At 33.4% G+C, this 26,898-nt stretch overlaps 2 protein-coding genes across 2 annotated transcripts; both read left to right on the top strand.

Annotated features, from left to right (window-relative positions):
- Window positions 1-544: 544 nt before the first annotated feature.
- Window positions 545-5,569, top strand: LOC122598535 (putative cytochrome c oxidase subunit 6b-like). Its single transcript, XM_043771130.1, has 4 exons — window positions 545-694; window positions 4,941-4,999; window positions 5,347-5,428; window positions 5,516-5,569. Exons 1-4 carry the CDS (start codon window positions 545-547, stop codon window positions 5,567-5,569), a joined length of 345 nt encoding a protein of 114 aa, XP_043627065.1.
- Window positions 5,570-8,636: 3,067 nt separating this feature from the next.
- Window positions 8,637-18,813, top strand: LOC122598019 (regulator of nonsense transcripts 1 homolog). Its single transcript, XM_043770627.1, has 27 exons — window positions 8,637-9,311; window positions 10,607-10,858; window positions 10,935-11,105; window positions 11,238-11,288; window positions 11,437-11,529; window positions 11,636-11,731; window positions 11,912-11,962; window positions 12,033-12,151; window positions 12,422-12,530; window positions 12,722-12,844; window positions 12,924-12,995; window positions 13,075-13,146; window positions 13,235-13,301; window positions 13,421-13,563; window positions 13,673-13,744; window positions 13,825-14,109; window positions 14,391-14,504; window positions 14,587-14,685; window positions 14,781-14,993; window positions 15,119-15,193; window positions 15,293-15,407; window positions 16,135-16,511; window positions 16,610-16,669; window positions 16,757-16,828; window positions 17,385-17,516; window positions 17,875-17,985; window positions 18,077-18,813. The coding sequence occupies exons 1-27, from the start codon at window positions 8,754-8,756 to the stop codon at window positions 18,191-18,193; spliced, it is 3,819 nt and encodes a 1,272-aa protein (XP_043626562.1). The 5' UTR covers window positions 8,637-8,753; the 3' UTR covers window positions 18,194-18,813.
- Window positions 18,814-26,898: the final 8,085 nt, after the last annotated feature.

Below are 26,898 nucleotides of genomic sequence, written 5' to 3'. Positions count from 1 at the left end.
AGTTTAGGTATTTATAGATAGATAATATATATTTTGGCATCCTTACAACTTGCAAGATAGTAATTAATCTTCAATCGATAAATCAAAATATATAAGCTCAGAATCAGTTTTGTTACATGTGTAAAGTTTATCAATTGTGCTCGAGTACGGACGAATCCAAACTTGATAAAATTTCCAACTCCAGGGTCTAAACTTCGAATAACTTGATAAATGCTTTACTCAATTTTAAAACTACAGTAATACTTTATCATTTTAAAAAGGAAAGAATTACAAGCATGCAGTAGTCTTTGAAAGACCAAGATGCTAGATTGACGCCTGGCTTTCATAAGTATCCACGTGTCCATCACCACCTCACTGGTGTATATATTAAGGTGGCACCTCCTGCCATACCTATATCTATTTATGTAGTGTGTATATATATATTAAGATATTAAGATGTCAAAACTTCACAAATAGATGTCTCATCGAAACAAACTCACATTTGTTGCTCAGCAATCAAATCATCCTAGCTAAGAAAAGAAAGTGTATATATAGTCGTATAGATATGGCTGCAGTAGTGGAACCACATGACAAGATGAGGTCAAAAGACCTTAGCAAAGTAGCAAAAGGACAACAAGCCACTCGACCAGCTCATGAACCAGGCACCGTTTCAGCTCCACCACCTCCTTCCTCCACCACCACCCCTCAAGAAAAGGTCCAAACCCTTCTCTCTAACGTATTCTTACTTGTGTGGATGTGTGTAAACCGCTTCGATCATCGATCAATGAAGAGGTTGTAAATTTTAGTATCTATCATGGTAGATGAATTGTTAACATCTATACGTGGATGTGTGCATATATAGACGACCTTTCAAAAAATGTCATTAGTTGTCTACCAAAAAAAAAAAAAAAAGGTCCCAATTGTAAATTGCAATTTTTATTTAAGACTTCGGTGAAGTCACAGTTGTTGCTCAAGGATGTCCCCAAAAAACGTCATGTCAAGCTAACTTTTTCTCCTAGCTATCCGATCCACTTTGCTAGTCAACTAGTCTTAAAAGACCGAACGGAGTAGCGTATTCCAATTATTTAAATGCATATGGTTAGGAAAATGTATCCGTGTAGTCCAAAAACCAGTGTTGTGAATAACGGTCTTAACGGTTGTTATAACGGTAACGAGGTCACCGTTACATTAAGGGGCTTGGAGGGTAAATTTCAAGGTCCGAGTCAATAAAGGTCAAATAACGGATTTAACGGCCTTAACGGCCGTTATAAAGGGATTTAACGGTCAAATAAAGAAGCTTAACGGTCAAAAGACGTCTTTTTGGCTAATATTGTTAGAAAATTGCAAATATGTATATTTTTTTTTATATAAATTCCTTTATATTGTATAGTCTCCATTATAACGTCGTTATCCCGTTATTATACCGCGAAATGATATTTAACCTTAAAGGTAGTCGACCGCCGAGTGACCGCGAAACGTTATTTACAACCTTGCCAAAAACCCAACCCAGTTTTATTTGTCTTAGTTTGTCAAGTATACAACATAGATGCCACGGGGCTAACATTTTATTGCCTATATATATATATATATATATATATATACTTCTACATTTGCTATCATATACATTTTATTGCCTATAGTTCGGAAAATGTATCCGTGGAGTCCAAAAACCCGACCCGGTTTTAGCGATCCCAGTCTTCATCACGACCCCGTTTTTATTAGCATGATCAAGGGCGTGCATGTCGGATCATTAGAAGAGGATGTTTATGGATCTTCATCGGGTTTAGGAGCTACACCCGGTCAAATGTTTTTGTTAAATTTTTTGTAATTTTTTTACTTAAATGGGACCAATTCCAATTAAAAGAATATTATATATATATTGTTAAATAGCCAAAGGATGGTTGCTACACCACCGGTTGGTCCACCAATAGACGATGATGTCGAGGTTGTTCAAGAAACGCAACCTGAAGTTAGCGTCTCTTTACCACCAAAAAAACCCACTATAACGAAAGTATAGGAAAAAAGTAACCGATGAGCCGAAAAACCCCAGAATCAATTGCCTTGGAAAAAATACAAAAGCATGACTTTAGATTATGGGGAGTGGAGGATATGTCGTGCTTGGAAAAAATAAGAAAGTAACCCGTGAGCCACATGGGATGTTGTGAGTGGAAGAGGGCATTCCCTCCTCCTCCACTCCCCATAGTCTAAAACCATATTTTTCGTATTTTTTTTCCACGACAATTGATTCTGGTTTTTTTTTTTGCTCATCGGTTATTTTCTTCCTATGCTTTTGTCCTGTGGGGTTTTTTTGGTGGTGAAGAAACGCTAAATTCAGGTTGCGTTTCTTGAACCGTCTCACGTCATCGTCTATTGGTGGACTAACCGGTGCGCGTAGCCACCATCCTTTGGCTATCTAAAAAAGTATATAGAAAATATTTTTTGAAACTGGAACCGATCTTATTTAAGTAAAAAAGTTACAAGAAATTTATCAAACATTTGATCGGGTGTAGCTCCTAAACCCAATGGAGATCCATAACCGTAAACATCCTTGTCTGATGATCTGACGTGCATGCACTTGATCATGCTAATAAAAGCAGGGTCGTGATGAAGATTGGGATCGCTAAAATCAGGTTCGTTGTTTGGATTCCATAGATACATTTTCCTAAATATAGGCTATAAAATGTATATGATAAAAAATGTAGAAGGATATATATAGGCTATAAAATGTTAACCCGGTTACATCTATGTTGTATACATGACAAATTAAGACAAATGTTTTATACATCGTTCAGCAATTTGGCACACCAATTAAGGTGGTTGCAGGCTAAAAAACCAAGAGGGAACAAAAGGGGAATGGCGTTCGAAATGAAATGGTTCAAGCATTTAAGATATCCGGAACGCCCCCGGGCCGAAGAGGGGCATTCCCATGCATTCCAAAGATTGGAACTGGCTACTCCGTTCGGTCAAGGCAACCACCCGCTTTGCAAGTAGCATGAAGTTGTCGTAGGCGAACCTTCATGACCAGGACATATTTTATATTTGTTTGCTCCATATACCCAGAAGTATTATTAGTCATAGGCTCATAGCAACCAAACATTATTCATTAGGCAACCTCCCTGTGGCTCACGTCAACATAGGCTAGGGCAAATAAACATTCTTCTGTACAAACCATATAGATAGTATTGCTATCATTTCACAAGATTTAATTATGTGTATTCAAAGGGCTTTTGCTATAATTACATGAGACTAACGTGAATTCAAAGGGCATTAATTTAAAACCTCTTGTAATTCCATTCAATTGGAATTATTGATCTTACTAGCCGGTAACATGATGCTAAGACTTATCTTAATACACCCAAAAATGGTTCTTATTTGACACCACATAGTGTGTTTAACTTGGATCGGTATTATGTTTTTAGAAGATTACTAAAATGTTTAACCCGCACGTTGCCGTGGGTTTCTGTTTCAGCGATACATCATGCATCTTTAGCTATCGCAGGACGTTTGTTATTAACTCAGATCTATTAGTTTAAGGGTTTTCAGTTTTGTAAGTATATTTTAACTATACAACTAACGCAAAATATGACTAACTTTATGAGTATGCAACACCAATAAACACAACACTCCAACAAATATTTCGATAGCTTATGATTTCGGTATTAAATATTAATTACAACGTGAAAAACAAATAAAGCCTTTATGATCTTATAAAACTAACATTTTATATGTTAAAACACATTAAAAATAGATATAATTATTAAGTAAAATATATTATTATAAGAAATTAAGAGTATTTTCATGTTTATTAGTTACGCAATAGTAAATAAACGAAAGTAAAGAGAAACATTTTAATTTTAAAGAAAGAATATATAGTAATATTGGATTCTTTTAAGTTTGACCATTCATAAATGAAAAAGAAAAGTAAAAAAGAAAAAACACGTGTACAGGCCAGGTCTTGCTTATTCTCATTTTTTTCATATTCATATATGTGATATGGTGAAGCATCATTGATATCTACTGATATTTACTCTCCTTCCTTCTGAATTCTGATCCTTCGTCCTTTCCGTTTTTTTCCCCCAAATATTTCCAAACAATCCCAAAAATTAGTATCATAACTAAATTCAATCTTAAGTCTCCTATTACTACTATTATTATTCTATTAATGTTTTTTTTTTGTTTTTTTTTTGAAAATAATATACCGATTACACAAAGCCAAAGAAAGATTAAAGTACATACAACCACGAAAAAGATGAACATCAAACATTTTTCTCAAATCTGCAACATACCTTAAAACACACATACAAAACAACCCACCATACCTATACGACAAACTTACACAAAAAAGTCGTCCACCGCCTCCTACCACAGTCATCTGTTGCCGTCTTCCCCATTGCCAAAGTGTAAGGATCTAGATATCCAACCATCTTCCTCCATCATCAGATCATCTTTTCGTTCAATATCTTATAATTGTTGGAAAAGTAAACATTCCAAAAGATTACATTTGTATTTTTTTTTTACCAGATTTGTATGTGTGTATTAGTTTATGTATCTAAATTTTGAAGTTGGGCTTGTAGGGTTGTACCCAAAGCCTATAGTTGTGTACCATCACCTTCGATATTTCATAGACATAACCTGACAAAAAGAGTTACTTTTACTGCTGCAGAAGGTGCATTTGGGAGTTGTAACCTATGCATATATATATATATATATATATATTTGTATATTGTATGTTGTGCATACCAACTTGTAAAAAACAGGTTGGTTTTAGTATAGGGTAAATGGGACTATGGTGTTTGGAGGGGGAGGTAACGTGAAAAAAAATAGTGAATAATTCATTAAAAGACGACTATGTAAATTTTCAATAATTTTGAAGAAACACACTCCTGTATTTGAATGCCAAAGTTACTTTAGCATATGTATTGCCGTATCACCACACACTAAGTTTGTGTTTAGATATGTAGGCCGAGAAAGAAGCCAAGAAGTCGCAACATTGCTACTCGTGTTATGTTGCATACTTGAAGTAAGTATTTTAATTTTATTTGTATCTTTTTCTCCAAATCTAACAAACTAATCTAGCAGATAAGGGCATACCATTAGGTTGGTTTGCATATATACATATATATATATATATATATAGGGGATGAGAATATAAGGTTGTTAAGTATCTAAGCTTAGGTGTGAAACATTCACATATTTTTTTTAATCCATGTGATTTATTTAAAATTTAACAAATATTAAAAAAAATTAGTATGTGAGGGGTTCCACACCTAAGCTTAGATGCCGGACAGCCTTATATTCTAGGCCTGATGAGATACAAACTCGCATCGATCTATGTTTGATGAGATATGTACTCCAACCATTTTCTAGGTGCGAGAAACAAAAAGGGGAACGAGCTTCTGAATGCAAAAAGCTTGAAGATGATTATCGCTCGAATTGTCCTCCTGAATGGGTACTTTATGTTTCATGGTCGACGAAATGAAGATATTCTATTTATTCATAGTTCATAATCTTTAATGTATATACTTTGTGTATGCAGATCGAGAAGTGGGAAGAAGAAAAGAAGCATGGAATCATTCACGATCATATTTAAGATCGAGTGAATTTGTTACTGACTATACACACCAAATGCAAATCTCTCTAATTAAAAATGCTTTTGTTAGTCTTCGATGAATAGATTCTTGTTTGATTTACTTTTCTTTACAAATACAAGATTGAATCTCGTGTTATATTTGTAATCTCACGACCTTTGTATACAAAAATATACATTAAATAGATATTTAGATTTGATAACACAATTGGCAATAATACTTTTAAACTCACTAGCAGGTTTCTGCATAAAGGGGACAAAATAATGATTTTTTTTTATATTATATATTTATAATGAAAATTTTAGCTGAGGCTGCATACAAGGGACAAAATAATTATTTTTTATAAATATTATATATCTATAATGAAAATTTTAGCTGAGTTATGATACATGTGAAGATTATAGGGTATAATGAATAGGTGAAGAACGATATATCGTAATTAAAGTGAACTAGAAATAGTCATATATGGTCTTAGAAGAATATATAGATGTCGTTTTTTTTTTATTATTATATAGTAAAAAAAATTTCATTCAACTTGATTAACTATGTATAAAGATACGTCGGTAATTTCTGATGTCAAAAGTTAACAAGCCAAAAGAATTAAATGTTTTATATAGTTAGGGTGACCACAACCAATTTTAACACTCTTAGTTGGTAATTTATAGTTTTTGATAATCATCTTATTTTGCATTTTCTTTTCACCTTTGATATGTAATGATGTTTTGTCGATGCTACTAATTAGCTTAATGTATGATGTGTAATGGTGTTTAAATCCCAAGAAAATCACCATGACCTCAATATTGATCATGTTTTATCAAAACCATCCTTTGATCCAGACGATCGTGAATATATTACGACATACGTATTATTTTCATAGACGATGTGAAAAACCAAATCAAAATTTAAAATGTTTCTTCGAATAGCTATAATTCTATATTGCTTTGGAAGTGATTAGATCTCATCACCGTTTGTGTCGGCGCCTCTATCGTGAAGATCCAAGCAAAATCCAACAAACGACTTCGTCGTTGGCTGCTAGCCGTGACGCCAAAAGGTTCACAAGAAATCCACGACCTCGACAATTGTTATGGGCGTTGGCACATGCAACATCCTCAACGTGTAGGCGCGCTTTTGATAGCCAATGGCGTGTTTGTTGGGCTTTTGCTCAAAATTTCACAACGAAACCATTGGTATGAGTGGTGAAATCCAATTCATTGGGAAGGAACATAGACTTGGAGTAAATGTCATTAAACTAGTTGATGAGGTGGTTGAAGCCTAAGAGCATCTCCAATGGTCAAGCTATTGGTTAAAAGCTTTTTTTAAAAAGTTTCTCATCAAGTTATTGCTCTAATGGTTAAACCTCAAAAAAAAGTCTTTTTAATACTTTTTAATTATGAAACAAAGATGAGAGAGAGTGTAAAATTCTTCCAAAGACTTGAAATTCTTCAAACTATTTGGAAAAAGCTTTTCACTTCAATGGTAAAAAAGTTATCCAAAAGTTTGATGAAATAATAAAAAGCTTTACAAAAAGTTTCATAAAAGCTTCATTATAGATGCCCTAAAAGACCATCCATAATTTCGTGGGTGTCATGAGTCAGTTGTTCATTACAAATGTTGTATTTGTATAAATAACATAGATATAGAAAAACATACATTATGATGTTAGTCGTTTAGAAGCTTTAATAAATACGTATTTTGAGTTATATATTGAAGGTTTAAGGCTTAATGTCGATATTATAAATGCTTTCCTGTGACATATAAAGGTTAAACTTAAAACAGTTACTAAATTGATAAAGTTTATAAAGAATGTATGTGTATATATGTCATTCATGAATTAAAAGAGAGTTACTGGAATCTATATATTTGGTGACTTTTGAAGGATTTTGAAGAGAACTTTAGGATGTTAGCACGGAACCCATGCAATGTTGTGGTGATCGTGGTGGGTGACCGTGTGGTGTTGGTGGAGGGTCAAATGGTATACATGATTGATATACATGGTTAATAGATATATTTTAAAAAATAAAGGTAATTAATGTTAAAAGAATAGTTTATGTGAAAATATTTTAAGAAGAGCTAGAAGAAAATATTACATAACTTTTTAAAACTTTTAAAAATAACTTCTTTTTTTTTTCATTGGATAATGTAGATTAATCATTTTCCATCAAAAATATATATAATGAAATATAAATTTAACAAATAGGCAATTGATGCTATCAATTTCATCAAAATAATTATATATTAATATATATATATTAAAAACAAAAGTACGAAAATGCGTGTAAAGAATAGTAACATGTCATTTTATTTCTTTGGCCCGTTTTCATTTTCTTAATGGGTCACTTCATTTTCTTTTGGACCTATCTTATATTCTTAATTTTGGGCTAGACAAATTATGTTTTGATCTTTTAAATCGTTTCCCATTTGTTTACAAAAGATCACTTATTTTAATTGCATATTATTATTTTTTAAGTTTGTAACATTTTTAAGATTATCTCATCTTATTACAAGTGAACTATTACATAATATATACACATAACAGTAGGGTGTATGTTTGGAATATATACACTTAACCATCTCCGAAAAATTTGTTTGCAATACTTATTAGTTTTAATGTTATTTTGATTGATATTTTATTATTATGGATTATTTTTTTTCAATTTTATTTTCAATGATTTAGGAAATTAGTTTTAATTATGTTTTGTATTATTAATTTGTTTTTTTATTTTAAATATTCAACTTTCATACTTATTATCTTTTAAAATTTATATAATATAATAATCTGTTATAAAATTATACTGTTAATTTTTTTTAATTTATAATTGTTTACTTATTAAAAAATCAATATCATCTCAGGTTTTTAGCTATATAATGTTTCTAAGAACATGTAATAATTTTTATATAATACAAAACACAATAAATATAATGTCTCTCGGAAAAATAACTAAATATTATGAACATCGAAATTATCTACACACGATCAAGACTTATATATTTTCTTTAAAAGATAAAATCTTCCAGTTGGCTTACATATATATACAACTTTACTCCCTTTCCTGTAATTAACAACCCCCATCTCTTTTTTCTTTCTCTATTTCCCCTTATCAAACCCTAACAAACAATCCCAAATCACCTTATCACAACTAACAACATATAAAATCCCCAAATCGAAAATCACAAACCCTAATTACAATGGATTCCCAACCAAACAACTTATTCGACACGGTGTCTCAACCGGACACCGGCGACGCTTATACCTTTCTCGAATTCAACACACAAGATGACGATAACTTCAATTACACCGATTTTCAAGAGCTTTCTCAACCAACCGCCGCCACGGCAGGCGTCGTCAGATCGTCTCCGTCGTCATCCGTTTGGCCTACGCCGTCCGATTCTATCTCCATCGATACCTCTGCCGTCGCTGGAGATCACCGGTCTGATAGTAACGCGTCTCCTGGCTCAGCCACTTCCGGAAAGGGCGGAGGTGGTGGTGGAAGAGGAAGTAATAGTAATCAGGCGGCGGCGGTGGATGCGTTGGCCGCGGGAATGAGTGGATTGAATTTTGAAGAGACGGCAGGTGGAGATGAAGAAAGTTATGAGTATGGAAAAGGGGAATTGATGGAACATGCTTGTAGGTATTGTGGTGTGCAGAATCCGGCTTGCGTTGTTCGGTGTAATGTTCCTTCTTGTAGGAAATGGTTTTGTAATTCTAGAGGCAATACCTCCGGTTCTCACATTGTTAATCATCTCGTAAGTCGTCGTTGTCTCTCGATTTCTATTCCTATCCCTTTGATTTATGTTTAACTTAATAATGTCTGCAATTATATATGTGTATATATATACATACTATTGGTATTGCGTATACAATGTTGATATAGTATTATGACTTTATGTGTTTGTAATGTAACATAGACCTGTAAAACTTTAAATTCTTAATCCTTTAGTTAAAAATGTTGGGGTATAAGTAGTGCACCATTGGGGTATGTGGAGACGGTGACGTGGTTAAAAGCCGGACTTAAACTATAGTATCTTTCTGATGTTGTTTTGCTATTTTATGTGTTATAAATACTTTATAAATAATTTTTAAAAATTTTTCATAAGCGTGCTCATCGCGTACGAAAAGCTCACCGCTTTTGCGCTTGGCGCTTTGTGCTTCCGAAATGGACCCTATCGCTTTTGTGTGCTTATCGCTTTTTAAAACCAAGCTCCTACTTTGGTACTCTTAAAACTCGAGTTTTCAAAGGGTTTATATTTTATGTAATGGAACACTTGTGAAAGTACCTTTGTGTCAGATGCCATTCCACCTTGTGGTATACATATGGATGTAGATATACAGTATCCTATGTTGAATTTGGATAAGTTGAGTTTTGCCTTGCAATAAAATTGTGTTAGTTTAGAGACCCTTCATAGTTTATAAGGTGTTTTTTTTGTTGTTAGCAGTCTTATAATAAACTGGTTAATTGATGATGTACTTTGTAATGTAATAATGTCATGCTCTTATACACAGATTTCTAGAATGGGCGTTGTGTCTTCTATGTCTAGAGCTAAGTTTTATCTGGGGTTTATGGCATCATTGATATAGCCGTGCAGTGTTTTTCTAGTCTGACCAAGTTGCTTTTTATTCAACATGGATTAGTTTTTGCTCACAAGTTTCTGGAAATTACCCATCAATACTCTTATGCTGATCTATTCTGTGATTTATGAGGTTTATGTTTATCTGTTCAGTAACTTATTGTACCTCTATATTAATGAAGAAGCGCTTATTTGAACTTAAGCTTGTACATAGGTAATTGATTAGGCATTTGCCTGCCTTACGGCATTTGGGAATTCTTAATTTATGGGCCGTATACTTTTGTACATCAGATTAATATGTGGTGATCTTAATATACTGTAGTCTTTACACTTGTTAAAATATTTGTGTTTAATAATTGAAGTTGGTTATGCATGAGTGACATCACACCATTTCGTTTATGTCTTCTCGTATAGGATCATTTTCTATCCCCTTAATAACTCTCTGATGTTAATCTTGTTGTGCCCTTTTGCAGGTTAGAGCCAAACATAAAGAAGTGTGTCTTCATAAAGATAGTCCTTTAGGTGAAACAATTCTTGAATGCTATAACTGTGGATGTCGAAATGTTTTTCTTCTTGGATTCATTTCAGCAAAGACAGAGAGTGTGGTTGTTCTACTTTGCAGGGAACCTTGTCTCAATGTGAATGCACTGAAAGACATGAATTGGGACCTGAGTCAATGGTGTCCGCTTATTGATGATCGATGCTTTTTGCAATGGCTTGTTAAGGTTAGCAGATACTCACACGTGCACACATATACATCTTATTGTATATCTGTTATATTGTTGATTTGTTGTTTTGTAGGTTCCATCTGAACAGGAACAGCTGCGGGCACGTCATATAAGTGCCCAACAGATCAATAAGGTGGAAGAACTCTGGAAGACAAATCCTGATGCGAGCTTGGAGGACCTAGAAAAGCCTGGTGTCGATGATGAGCCTCAACCTGTGGCCATGAAGTATGAAGATGCCTATCAGGTTTAAATGTCACAATATTGATTTGATTCCATGAATAATGTAGTTTTTTTTGTCGTTTCCATTCTGGCATAATTACATTATCACAATGGAATCAATGTAAAACTCCATTTGTGTTTGTTTTTCTTGTTGCAGTATCAAAATGTTTTTGCACCACTCATTAAGCTTGAAGCTGATTATGATAAAGTAAGATGTTCTTGCGATATATATCTTTCGTTTGGGTTCAATATCTTCTTCTGATAGTAAAGTACCGTTCACCTTGTTCTTGACTTTTGGTTTGATAATATCTTCTTGTTCTAACTTTGTTTGCATGATTTTTATCTGCTGTTCACAGATGATGAAAGAATCTCAAAGCAAAGACAATCTTACAATACGATGGGATATTGGTCTTAACAAGAAGCGTGTTGCATATTTTGTTTTTCCAAAGGTGATTTAGATTTATTGGTGCTTTCATCTTGATTTTTGTGATTGTTTTGGTAATTTGTTGTTGACTAAACTCTGTTTTAAATTGCCAATTTATATGACTAATGTAGGAAGACAATGAATTGCGTCTTGTGCCTGGTGATGAGTTACGGCTACGATACTCTGGAGATGCTGCACATACAGCTTGGCAGTCAGTTGGACATGTGGTATGGCCTTTTTCATACTTCCATTCATGCCATCCTTTTGTTTGTTTGTATGCATATCTCGTTTATACTTTTTTTTACGGGAACTCTTTATGTACGCATGATTTTATGTTACATTATTTGTTTCTTTTTCTTCCCGTAAGTTTCTTATATATATATATATATATATTTTTTTTGGCTCAGATAAAACTCACTGCCCAAGAGGAGGTGGCACTTGAGCTTCGTGCAAGTCAGGTAGTATTATCAGTTTTTACAATGTTTATTGATACTTATTATTTATTACTTATTGTTGGTATTTTTGCAGGGAGTTCCGGTTGATGTGAACCATGGCTTTAGTGTGGACTTTGTATGGAAGAGCACTAGTTTTGATAGGATGCAGGGTGCTATGAAAACTTTCGCGGTGGATGAAACAAGTGTCAGCGGGTGGGTTGGATTTGATGGAAATAATTATGCATATTTCCTTTTAGATTTTTAAGGGAAATGTTGATTTTTTCTCTGTATATTAACTAAGCTATTTGAAAATAACAAAAATGTAGGTTGGCAGTAATTTCTTTGATTAATGATTTGGAGATTATGGTGTCAATTTTGAAAAGAACAACCCTTCGATTTTGTTCCTTTGTACTTTGTGGGTGGTTATAGCCAAATTTGAATTTAGGGCTGTACTTATGTTTGAAACATGTTGCATTTATGCAGGTACATTTACCACAATTTGTTGGGGCATGAGGTTGAGTTTCAAATGGTTCGTAATGCATTGCCTCGCCGTTTTGGCGCACCTGGTCTTCCTGAGCTTAATGCATCTCAAGTAGGGTTTTACCCCACTTTTTTTTTTCATTTTGTAATATCACATAGCTAATGTCATAAAATGTACGCTTGATATTTTTATATGGCATCTATATATAATATTTTAACCATCAATTTCTTTACTCTATTGTGTATATACATTGAATCGTTTCAAGCATATTGTCGTTAATTTGTATATGCATTAATTGGTAGGTTTTTGCTGTAAAAAGTGTCCTTCAGAAACCAATAAGTTTGATCCAAGGGCCACCTGGTACTGGGAAAACAGTCACTTCCGCTGCAATTGTTTACCACATGGCTAAACAAGGTCAAGGACAGGTATTGTTTCTGGTTTGTTTTTTTATTATATAATTTGTTCAAGTCACTGAATGACACTGATGTTGGTAATTAAATTTAGGTTTTGGTATGTGCACCTAGCAATGTCGCCGTAGACCAACTCGCGGAGAAGATAAGTGCCACTGGCTTAAAGGTAATGTGTTCGCACTTCTATTTTGAATAAGCTTATACTGTTCATCATATCTGTAATTATCTTTTCTAATTGTATACAGGTTGTAAGACTGTGTGCTAAATCAAGGGAAGCTGTTAGCTCACCTGTTGAGCACTTAACACTTCATTATCAGGTTTGTTCCTTATATGTTTTTTATTATGCATTTGGGGCTCAGATGAACTACTTTAATCTAAATGGTATTATTTAACTGGTTTTTCAAGGTTCGCCATCTGGATACATCTGAAAAAAGCGAACTTCACAAGCTGCAGCAATTGAAAGATGAACAAGGTGAGGATAATTTAAGGAGGACCCTTTGTTGATTGTTTGTCTGGTTATTGGCAATATCTTATAGTTATTTTCCTTATTTTGTTAAAACATCCTGTTACTTATATTTTGAACTTACACAGGAGAATTATCCAGTAGTGATGAGAAGAAGTATAAGGCACTGAAGCGGGCTACTGAACGTGAGATATCTCAAAGCGCTGATGTCATCTGTTGCACATGTGTTGGTGCTGGAGATCCTCGATTGGCAAATTTTAGATTTCGTCAGGTCACTTTTCTAGTATCACTTTTGAGTTTGTAGTTGAAGATCTTTTGTTGTTTTATATGTTATGAACCTATGATCTAAGTTTCTTCTTCCATCTTTTTTGTATTTTTAGGTGCTTATTGATGAATCTACCCAATCAACTGAGCCAGAGTGTCTTATTCCTCTTGTTCTCGGGGCAAAGCAGGTTATATGTGCAGACATTATGCAATTCTTACTGTAGTCAGTATGCTGCATGGTTATTTGAATGCATATTTTTTGTTTTAGGTGGTTCTTGTTGGTGACCATTGTCAGCTTGGTCCTGTTATTATGTGCAAGAAAGCTGCCCGTGCTGGGTTAGCTCAATCTTTATTTGAGCGACTTGTGATGCTTGGTGTCAAGCCAATTAGATTGCAGGTTCAATATCGAATGCATCCATCGCTTTCAGAATTTCCTTCTAATAGTTTTTACGAGGGTACTCTCCAAAACGGAGTCACTATCAATGAAAGGCAATCAACAGGAATTGATTTTCCCTGGCCCGTGCCAAATCGCCCCATGTTCTTTTATGTTCAGGTGTTCAATTCACTCTTAATTGCCCCTTTTTTCCTTTTAATACTGTTAATCTTTTTGTAGATGACATAGTTATAATTACAAACCAATATTTTTACAATTATATTCTAGTCTTTAAATATTTTTACAATATGTAGAGTTTGTATCCACTAACATTGTAACTTGTTTGAGACTAAAAGAAACACCAAATTAACTCAATCATAAGTAAATGGGTCAAAATTGCCAACACAACACTGCAGATTTTGATTAATTTCTACTTATGGGCTCACTCCATTTTCTCATAGATGGGACAAGAAGAAATTAGTGCCAGTGGAACATCTTATCTTAATAGGACCGAGGCTGCACATGTTGAAAAGATAGTGACCGCTTTCCTAAGGAGTGGTGTAGTTCCAAGTCAGGTATGTAGATTGTGTATCCTTGAGCTTCTGGGCCTTGATGAGTTGATATTAATCATGAATTGGTATTATTGATATTATTCAGATAGGGGTTATAACTCCCTATGAGGGGCAGCGTGCATACATTGTTAACTATATGTCGAGAAATGGTGCACTTAGGCAGCAGCTTTATAAGGAAATTGAGGTAATGCATGTTATGTTTGGTCATGGTTCTTGTAAAATCAGATATATCTGCATTTCATCAAAGACAATGCACTTACAAATATAACTTCTTTGCAGGTTGCAAGTGTAGATTCATTTCAAGGGCGGGAAAAAGATTACATTATTTTGTCATGTGTGAGAAGTAATGAACATCAGGGTATTGGATTTCTTAATGATCCACGTAGGCTTAATGTTGCACTTACCCGAGCTCGTTATGGTATTGTCATTCTTGGAAATCCAAAAGTTCTCAGTAAACAACCATTGTGGAATGGGTTACTAACACATTATAAGGTATCTTTTACATACTGCAAATATGTAGCTATTTTTGGTTATTTCTCCTTTAAAGTGTATTGCTGTTTAGATACGTAAGTTCATAAGTATCTAATTTTGATGATATTCTTGTATACAATCTACAGGAGCATGAATGTTTAGTGGAAGGTCCTTTAAACAACTTAAAGCAGAGTATGGTGCAATTTCAGAAGCCAAAGAAAGTATGTTGATATTGTGGCCCTCCTCCAGTTTTTTGATTGCAGTTTGCAGTTAACAATCTTTGTAAACTTATATATCGATTTTTGGTTTACATGACATAGATATATAATGACCGGAGGCTTTTCTTTGGTGGACCTGGTATGGGGGCCAATGAGAGCTTTGGATCTGCTACTTCAGGAAATCCTGGTGCTGATGGCAGAAACAACCGTTCCAGGGGTATGATATTGTCTTTCTTTTTCTTTCGTTTTGTATTTCTTCCTTTAAACTGTAGCTCTATGGGAGTAGTAAGGTGACCTTTCTTGTTAAAATTTATACATGTGCGCACGACATACACGGTTTTCCATTATTAGATATGGTAGTTAAAAAAGGGCGTGTGGGTGGGATCCCTCTAGTCCCATATACCACCTTGGTACCCAGAGTGCACACTGTATAGAACTCATGGCCGGTGAAGCACCATCTTCACACATGGATCACAAGATGTAGTTTCTCCACTTGCCTTTGGCAAGTTTCGAACCTACAACCTTCATCTATGGGCCCATGTGGTCACATACTCACATGATGGCGGTACCTCTTTGGGTTTCACCCCTTTGGTTAATAGATGTGGTAGGTGTATATTAACTTTTCAATATTACCCCTAGGTGATGATATTACAAAATCAAAGGAACATTAAATAAATGTTGAAGGATATTTGTGTCATTTGAGTATAAATTAAGCTTTTGTACTTTTATATTATGTGTTTTGTCTAGTGGACTTATTTTGGGATGGAGTGAGTAATAATCATGGACTCGAAATAATTTGGGTCAGCATGACCTAGCATATAGAAAAAACACATGCTTTAACCATAACCTGTTTTGGCCTGTGTGGTGCCCGTTTTGCTTACCATAGTTTTACTCGGTTGTGCTTACATAGTTAACTACTTGATTTGTTTACTTTCCGAGTTCAGGTCCATACATGCCACCTGGACCACCTAATGGCACTCATAAACCTGGTCTTCATCCTGCTGCATATCCAATGCCTCGCGTGCCTATTCCACCATATCATGGAGGTCCCCAGCCTTATGCTATTCCTACCCGTGGTGTACATGGCCCCATTGGTGGCATTCCTCATGTTCCGCAGCCCGGTAGTCGGGGTTTCACCGCTGGACGGGGAAATCCTACTAGTGGTCCTATTGGGAGCCATCTCACACACCAGCAAGGCTCACAGCAGCCTATTGGTGCACCCATGGGATCTAATTTTAACTTCTCAGCACTTGAAAACCCAACTAGCCAGTCATCGGTTGGTGGACCCGGTCCATTATCTCAACCTGGATATGTTAATAATGTCAGTATTTCTCTCTATTGCCTTTTTTCTTTCTTCAATTTAGTCAAGTTATTGTAGATGGTATTAATTGACAAGAGAACTTGTGTTGCTTGCGTTAGATGACGCAAGGACCAGGTCAAACGTTTCGTGATGGTTTCTCGGTTGGTGGCATGTCACAGGTAATGAGGTTTCTTGAAATTCAATGTTTGTTTATGAAGCAATGATCCTCGCTTATAGTACTCTTTTCATCTTTCTATATCATGCAGGATTTTTTGGGTGATGATTTTAAAAGTCAAGGGTCGCATGTTCCATATAATGTTGCTGAATTTTCCACACAGGCAAGTCTTTTTTGTAGTACTCTAACCTTGGGGAGGGAGATGGGGACACTATTCTATGCATGAGTGATAGGGTTGGTAACATGGATTGCTTTTGGTTTGTTAGTAGGCTATGTGCGAGGCCATATCGCATATGGTTAATAGGGTTATGTGGAGCGAGAGTTTCAAGCATGAAATAAAATCTGTTACAGGCTAAAATCGAACATGTATTTCCCTGGGGTTGGGGCACATTGACTGGACCAACCTTGAAGCTATTTTATCGCTCAATTATTTAACTAGTATTTTGTATGTAATTTTACATAAAAAGTATCTTATTGCAATAATAACCAGGTTTTAAAAAAAGTGATAAGAGTAGGTTGTATGCATTAAAGTTTTGTTTTGGGTGACTTTCTGGTTTCAACTTGTTTCCTGTTTACTTACCTTCTATATTTACATACTTCACCTATTAGAGATGAAGCATAGCTCAAATTGACCTGTATTGAGTTACCACTCTCTAAGGACCTGTATTGCATTAAGTTGGTAACTTGTAGAGGTCTCTTAGCTATTTATGTTGTTTCAGGCTTCTCAAGGTGGGTATACTGTTGACTATGGTAATCCAACAACCCAGGGAGGATTCCCGGGAAGCTACTTGAACCAGAATTCCCAAGCTGGGTATTCTCGGTTTGGTACAGGAAATGATTTCATGTCTCAGGTGCGTTCAGTTTTTCCACAATTAAGAATCTTATCTTTATGTAGATGTTTATAATGTTTAAGCAGGCCGAATGAGATGCAGGCATTTACATCTAACTTATGTTCCATTCATTATTAAACTAGTCTTTGGCTCCGTCCGATGGACAGGAAATTTCAAAGACAGCTCTTATAGCAGACATGCTAGACCCAAAATAAATATCTTATGCTCCATATTTGATTATCAGTTGAATATCTGAAAATATTTGTTGTCTGGTTATATGTTTTGGTGCTTCCTTGAGATACTTGCATTCATCTGGGGAGGAATGGAGGAGGAAGTATTTTCTTCTTTTAGTTCTAATTTTTTTTCGTTGTTTTCACAGGACTACATGGGTCACGGCTCTCAAGGCTTGTTTACACAGGTTGGGTTCAATGATCCATCACAAGATGATGCTTCCCAAAGCCACTTCGGTGCCAATTCTCTTCAGACACAGGTGTCGTATACTTTACCAGAATTAATGTTTTTGATTTTTTCCTTTCTACAAGTTGGCCTCCAATTGAAGAAGTTTTTTATGTGACTTGCAGAATATGATGAATCCTCTATACTCCCAACCATTTGCACACTATAACTCACAGCCCCCAAACATGCAAGCTCCTCAACAGCAGCAACAACAGCAAACACAACCCCACTACAATGGTTGAGAGGTGTGTGGAATTATTCCCATGTTGTGAAAGGGTTATAGTCAGTCCTTGCATCCAGCCACTTGACTTTTGCCTCCACTATGTTTGACCAAACTATATCTACCCCTAAAATGATTTAAAGTTTGACAAATAACAAACCATTTTGGAAGATAAGATATTGGAGTAACTGGGAATTGGTGTGGTGGCAAATAATGGGCTGAGGAAAAGACGGATAAACCCCAAAAGATTTGGTAAAAAGTCAACAGAGTTAAAGCGGAAAAGAGATCACCTGTGTATGACCTGGTTTGTTGCATAAAGGGTGTGTTGAGGAAAACGAACTCGATTGGTAAAACAGCACATACATAAATAGAGATGCAGATGAAATATTGTGTACAGCCATGCTTCGCGAAGTGGTATCTTATCTAACCCTTGTGTGATAGGACCGGGACATGTACATGTGATAATTTAGTAAAAAACGGACGATGATGATAGCTATGTGAGATCATATAGGTCGTGTTTCTTTATTATTATTATTATTATTATTTTTTATTTTTTGCGTTTCGGGATTGCAAGTAGCAGCTACATGAACAGTGTGCATCTTCGATATATTGTGATCATATCCATGGCCTTTTGCGTGTGAATATTTGTATTTCTGGTCTGATTCTCTTGGTGTATCAGTGCATGTTTTGTTAGACTATCACACAAGGGCAACATAACACGACTTAATCTTTTTCTAGATCTATTGTTAATTTTATCAATAATGACATAGAACTGAGAAGCTCAAACTTAAAAATGACCGAAATACTTGATTTATACAGAAAAGCTTATGGGTATCCCAATTGATTACCTAACTTGTTTTTAAAGAAATAATAGTACTAATGACAAAATGAGTGTGCCTTGAAGTATCATCGTCAATCCAACTCAAAGAATTCAAGCTAGTATTAATTTGGCTTGGCTTGGTGAAAGTCACTTCAATTTCAATTATATCCAGACGTGAGACACCCTTGCTTTCAATGAAAGAAATTCAATCCATGCCCAACTGGTTTTTTGTTAATTGGAAAATTAAGTGCAAATGCAAAAGGAGATGAACTCATGCACATGGTCGGGTAACATTTTGTACATGGATGCTTTAGGTGCTTGCCATTACAAGTTTACAACCACACGTGTGATACTTATGTTAGTAAAAGACACGATGACAATAACGTGCTAGAGGGTTTTATATGCGTGCCGTGCTTTTGTTGGTCTATGGATGGAAAGTGACAGAACGAGTGGTCGAGTGGAGTACGTGTTTGATATTGTATGGCTGCATTCATGGGGTTTGTCAAGAAAATAGTGCTCTGTATGTACATGGTTTTGTAGTGAATGTTTTGTGACCAAAAAAAAAAGTGATTCTTTCTTGATGTAATAAGGGCTGGGTCTGGTGAACCAGGATAGTAAACTTTAACAAAGTAATAGAAGTGTTGAAGCGTTACTCAGCTGCAGCCGGTAGAAGCTCACAAACTGTTAAAACTATGAGACACGTTTTATGTGACTATGTTATATAAATTACAATGAGAAAATGACATTTTATTAAAAGTGGATGTCTTTCAACATGTCTAAAATTTATAAGTGATATTTTAATGGGCTAAAGTTTTCTAGTTTAATATTTTGTATCACTTGTAACTTATAAGTTAATCAGTTTAAAAAGGATCAGGTAATCAAATTCTTAGCCATGACCATTCAAGCAATGATCGGACTTGGTTGAACCAGGTTTCATCATGATTCAAACGAACTTAAATGAAATGTAAAATGCTATTGCAAGACAAAATTACAAGCAACCACACTACTTGTGACACGTTGGATCTTTAAAATCGATTTGTTGATAAAACAAAGATTGCTAGACAAAAAAAAAATAGCGGATATAACCTATCAAAGCTACTCATCTTGTCACTAGTCATTTAGTGAACTCATACACTCGACAATGGGCTTGAAAAGCTTGTACTTATGTTTGACTTGCGCGGAACTTATATAATTCTAAGAAAAATGACATATATGCTTAACTTTTACAAACCTAAAGATGTTAAAGTATGATATTAAGACACATGATAAGATTGAAGGTGGAGATGGAAAAAATATAACTGGATTGAATTGAAAAAATTTAAACCTTATGTATGTTAAGCCTGTATATAACATTGTCTTAGTTTTAAATATAGATGTGCTCTTTTATTTCGGTTTATTTATTATCAACAAGCAATAATGGGCTTTTTTGGACCTATGTAGCTGTTTCTTTGTTTCAACTAACAACTTTGACCAAAAAGTATTAAAATCAATCTGATACATTATCATATATGGAAAATGGGAAAGGCTCCATTTTATAAAAAGATGGTATCTTTCCATGTTCGAAAGCGCACCCTCTGAATTTTATGGTAAATATATAACTATTTAATGCACTTTAACGAAAACCTTTAGGCCTTTGTTTTGCAAAACCTATTATACAAAATAGTTTATCCTCCAAAAACGATATCGTATTCAACATATTTATAGGAAGGGCACGTCATTTTAGATCACACAAGTTATGTCTTTGTCCAGATTAAATAGTTTTAATTAAAATGGCATAAAGAAGACAATCTATTTTGGAAAAGCCAAATTTATAAGAAAGAAAAGACACCGTGTGGAGCCATGCAAGAGCAGGTAGGAAAATGAAGGCTGATGATGGGTACCACCTTCACAGTCATCACTAAATTTTATCTGTAAAAAAAACATACACTCATGCACTTACATTTAAAGTTAATAAATAATTTTAGGTTTCGATATTGAGAGACGGTGGGTGTAATGAACTTAAACTGTTATTTTATTATACAAATTTTATTTTAATTTTAATATATTCGTGTAAAGAACACATATAAAGTTATAAGCCGTTATGATTTGTATTACTTAACAAAGCCTTTTTAGATTAGAAACTTTAAAATAAATTTCCTTTTCTATTAAATTATGTTATTTAGTTTAAAGAAAATTACATTTTTGGTATCTCAACTTAGCAGTTTTTGCACTTTTAATCTCCAACTCAAAAAATTGCAGTTTTCATACTTAAAGTTTTGTGTTTTTTTCAATTTTGATACCAAGCTCATACGGCGTTAAATTTTTCCGTTACCGTCCTCACGTAACAAATACATAACAAACTCTTCTTTTATAGTCGTCTGTTTTGCTTCAGTACCATCTAACCCTTTCTTTGCTTCACTAGTATCTAACCCTTCAAATATAGGAGGTGGAGTGTCAAGTAATACAGTGTCAAATTCCCTTTCATTGTTAACTTCTTCCTTATGGGGGGGAGTACAATACCTTTCTTCAAATACAAAACCATCAAAACCAGTGTCATTGTTAAGAATATTAGGTGCATTTTGAGTTGCATTCTTACTTGACTGCCCTTGTTCAAGAACTACATTACCAGTAAAAATATTAGGTACATTCTGAGATGCATTCTTACTTGACTGCCCTTGTTGAAGAACTACATTACCAATATCAACAGGGTTACATCCTACTATTGTTGCACCATGTTTAAGATATATCTCAATGAACCTAGTTTTCTTACAATGTCTAACCATATTCTTAACATCTTGATCAGTACTTAAACTAAATAGATCAAAATCCAAATCACCATCGGGTTTCTTATACCAAGAAAACACTTGAATATCAGAGTTATGATTTGCATACTCAACTACAACAGTTTTTAAATCCTTAACTTCAAAAGTGTCAAAATTTAGCCAGTTTATTATTACTTTGCTGCCATCAATGTATTTCCTTCCCCCAAATGGTGTAAAAGTACCACCGTAAAAGAGTGTTATCGAAAACATCTCTGGATATAGCTCTTAATAAGAAAGAAAAAGGATCAATTAGTGACTGAATACAATTTGCATTGTAAAAAACCCAACCCAACCCCCCCCCCCCCCCCCCCCAAAAAAAAAGAAAAAAAAAAAACCAAAAAACCCCTAAAAATTACATTCAGGATTTGTATATGTACCATAATTTTGCCTGTGAATGAATATATCATGATCCTTGTCTTGTTTAGCTCCGACTGAAGGTAGTTTGTTCTTCACCATTGGAGAATGATCGATTTGGAGAAAAAGAAAGTTTGGGTATCGATTTGGGAATTTTGATAGTTTGTGTGTGTGTTTTGTGTTATATACGCATAATATATATATATATGAGAAAATAATTTACCTTCACATGCATCTTACGTAGGGAGGGAACAGATGGAAAGTAACGGACAACGGCTAAAACTTTAACGCCATATGAGCTTGGTATCAAAACTGAAATAAACACAAAATTTAGGTATGAAAACTGCAATTTTTTGAGTTGGAGACTAAAATGCAAATGCTGCCAAGTTGAGGTACTAAAAATGTAATTTTCTCTCTAGTTTATTAAAGATTCAACAACATCAACATATAGATTTACGTTTGCTGGAGGGGTGTGTATTTGTATAGATATACATAGATCTATTTTTGCTTTTGCTGAAGGTGTGTAGATGTATAGATTTATAACTTCATTAATTTGATCACATATCTTTTTAGATCTAATTTCTTTTCCCTAATTTCTTCGTAATCATGGAACCTGGGTTATGTATTTATGCCATGACTATTATAGGTTGTTCTTAGAAGGTTAAGTATTTGATGTTGGTGGTGTTAAAAAAAGAAATTGATATTTGTTTTGTTTTATTATATTATATTGTTAGTTACTGGAAGATGCAGATATTGTTAAAAAAAAGTTATATACCAAATCATATATAAGGGTAAAAATGGTAATTTTATATTATTCAGATAATTCATTCCGAACAAATATCAAACATGCGTTTTCGTTCAGATTCATGTCCATTCAAGGTTTATAAACCATTCAGATTTTAGAATCATTCAGTGTTAAATCATTCTGTATTATCAAACACAACCTAATTGTTATATGATAAAAAAAAAAAAATTGGGTTCCAATGTACAAAGGACTAGACCATATGCACTATTGGCTACATTTTTCATAATCCATTTTGGATCACCCTTATTAAAAGTTTAATTTATTGTCACATGTAGTCAGGCTGACCTTAATAATATTCATGAATTACTTAACACACAAGCAATTTATATTATGACATTTTTTTTAACAGCAATATATTTGAGCAATGAGCGATTTACATTGTGACATTAATCTTCATAGAAAAATGGTAAATCCTATAAAACAATTATATTAACTTCTTTTTTTTTTTAACTATATGATCATTAAATTTGGTATAATCAAAAGATTAGTATAGAAAAAAAAAATTAGCGACTTATACTTCTCGTGTTTTTTGTTTTTCTTTTTATAAAGATTATTAGGCTATTATTAAAGGAAAATTTACATATCTATCTTGATTAAGATGCATAATTACATATTTATTCAAAGTACATGTTTTTAATGCATAAATACTACGTTTTTAAAGCATGCTTTGGATAGATATGTAATTATCTATACTTCTATATAAAAATTATAACACCCAAGTTTACAAAAATGAGACATGTGAAATGACCAAAATACCCTTAATGAATTAAATCACCATCAACTCTTAATATTAAGTTACATATTAGTCTATTATATTATAAAAAAAATTACTAACCCATTTAAATCAAATATTTTTACCTACAACAATAGATGTCGCCACCACCGTCATCGTCGACTCGTCGTCGTATTGTGCGGGTATCATGCTCGTATCTCAAAAGTAGGATTCATTATTAAATGGATAAATTATTTCGCAATTGCCATATTGGCAGCCGATGATTAGATAATTAGCCATTCAAAGATGATTAATGCCATTCATTCATTATAAGAACGTTTCATGTAGTCATTTAATCGCGTCACGTCCTTTTATTTTCAACTTACGTTAGATTCGTGTATCAAAAAGTCAAGTAGTAGTTACTTTTTTTTTAATAAACTCAAGTTTTACGATAACGAATAGATATGTGAAAATGTCAAGTAGTAGTTACTTTTTTTTAATAAACTCAAGTTTTACGATAACGAATAGATATATGAAGATTATGTGATTTTTTTATTATACTAAAACATAGTTGCTCTAATAATTTATCGACCAATCACAACTCTTAATTTCTTAAAGTTGATTTTTATTTTTAATTTTGACTTTAATTTACACTTTTTGGTTTTTCATCACCAATTTTTTTACCCAATAATTTTAATATAATGAATATATAATCATGACTAATACATATCCGATAAAATGATAGATAATATTTATCCAATAGAATAATTACTGATATATATCCAGTAGAATAATAATAACCAATATATATCTAATAATATGTTTTATCATGTAAATATACAACTAATTAATAAAAATAAATAAAATTTAATGTAAATATGTTAAGATTTTGAGAGTAATTGTACTATTATTTTTTATTGAAGTGTTTTTTATTGTTATCAAATAATATAAAAACAATCTTAATTGTTATCAAATTGTCATAGGACAAGTGATTGAATATAAACAATTTTATGTGCTTTGTGAATTGACTACAACAAACAATTCCATCAATATGTTTCAGTTAATAATGACAGTGACGAACCTGTGAAAACTGTACTACAACTCACATAGTATAATAGTTGGAACTGTATATCTTCAAAGTTATAAACTTTTATGACTTAAATATTGATAATATTGTAAGCCTCGTGTCCAGTGTTGGACACATGTCTAAAATCTAGTATATTAAGTTATGCTTTGAAGGGGTAAGTTATTTTGAAAACTCATAAAAAAAAAGAATTCAAGAACCATTTTGGACCACACATTTTTTATTTATTTATCTCTCTTCAATTAAATAATAAAATTCACTCAAATCATTCAAAATGCTTTATCTCACAAACCATAAATCGTTAGACAAAACAAAAAGCACGGGTAGTCTTAAAATTTCGTACTCTTTCATTAGAGATACGAATTCCATATACTTTTGACGGAATTTTAATTTTCGTTTTCTTTTTGGTACTTACACATGTGTAGGTTGAACAAAAATTATGATTCGGAGCGGGTTTCGCCCTTAAGGATATTCATAAACAAAAGCTGGTGGGGGTGATAGGTCATTGAGGGTAATAGGTCATAGTGTGATAGGTCATAGGGGGTGACTGGTGATGAGTGATCTACCTAACGGGCTCCGCCCTTAGCTGTTATGGCTCCGCCATGGATTGGCGGGCTCCGCCTTTGGCCACCATGGCTCCGCCATGGATTGACGGGCTCCGCCCTTAACCTTCATTGTTGTGTACATATGTTCATTTACTAATTTACATGTGAAAACAATGATCATACACATGTGTAGGTAAACAAGTATAAGAGGAAAAAAATGAAAATTAAAAAGTCGTCAAAAGTATATCAAATTGGATCTCTAATGAAAGAGGACGAAATTTTAAGACTACTCATGTTTTTTGTTTCGTCTAACGATTTACGGTTTGTGAGATGAAAATTAATGATTTGGGTGAAGTTTATTATTTAATTGAGGAGAGAGAAATATAGAAAAAATGTGTGGTACAAAAATGGTTCTTGAGTTTTTTTTTATTTATAGGTTCTTAAATTACCCTTCCTCGTGCTTTAAAATATTAAATAATTATACATTTATCATAAAATTTTGGGTGAAATTTTTTGATGGAGAGAGTACAATTTATTATACATTTTAAACACAACCATTTAACATCTTTTTTAAACTTAAATATATTGGGAGATATGTATTTAGTTTGGAAAGTTTAATTTTAGTAAGTTTAACTCAAATTAAATATAAATAAATTGCAGTTATTTTATTTAAGGAACTTTAGGTTACTTATTATTTAGTATTATTCTTATTAAAATGTTTAATCTAGTCCCCAGCCTTGCATTTAACGTGCATAAAAAGTTGTATATTTCATATAAAAAGCTCCTACCTTTTAATTTTATGATAAATGTATAACTATTTAATGCATTTTAATTACAGTCTTTAAAGTTATGTTTAGCAAAACCTTTTTTTTTCCAGCTTTTGATTTGTTAATGAAATTAGGTTATGTTATTGGTTAACTGAATTTTGAGAAACATGTGTTTCAATTCCAATTTAACATATTAAGATGCATATATATTTTAGAAGTTTTGGGTACGTGATGCTTAATTTCAAGTTTACAAATAAGTGATAAAAGAAAACTATACATAGTGGTTTAAAATTGTTCAATTATAGCAATATACAAATTTGGTATGTTACGAATAGTTTGGTAAGATAGAACATTGACTTATGTAGTCATGTCAAATATTTTGTGTTGATACTAAATTACTAATTATATGGAGTTAGGTAAAAGATGTGGTTTGGCCAAAATTCTTGTTGGAAAATGTTAAATACAGCCCTAAGAGTGGTATTTAACGTGCATAAAAAAATTTGTACCTTCCATATTAAAAGCTCGCCCCCTGATTTTCATAGTAAATGTACAAACAATTTATGCACTTTAAACACAGCCCTAAAGACTGTATTTAGCAAACCTCATTTTTGTTTAGGTATGTTTGAGTTTTTCGTTTTCATGAATGGTGTCCGACTTATCAAAAATAAATGGGATTACGACTTTTAGTTGTATGATAAGAGAATCTTCAATAGCTTAATCAAAAGCTATTTAAAAAAAAATATTATTTTTTCAAAAGCTTTTAAGAGGTGATTTTTTTTATTAAGTAGGTTGAAAAAATTCAACCAATAAATTAAGATAAACACATTCACCTTCTTATC

The sequence above is a fragment of the Erigeron canadensis genome, chromosome 1 (genome assembly GCF_010389155.1).
Source record: "Erigeron canadensis isolate Cc75 chromosome 1, C_canadensis_v1, whole genome shotgun sequence".
Classification (NCBI taxonomy): domain Eukaryota; kingdom Viridiplantae; phylum Streptophyta; class Magnoliopsida; order Asterales; family Asteraceae; genus Erigeron; species Erigeron canadensis.
This window is presented reverse-complemented; position numbering and strand designations above follow the sequence as displayed.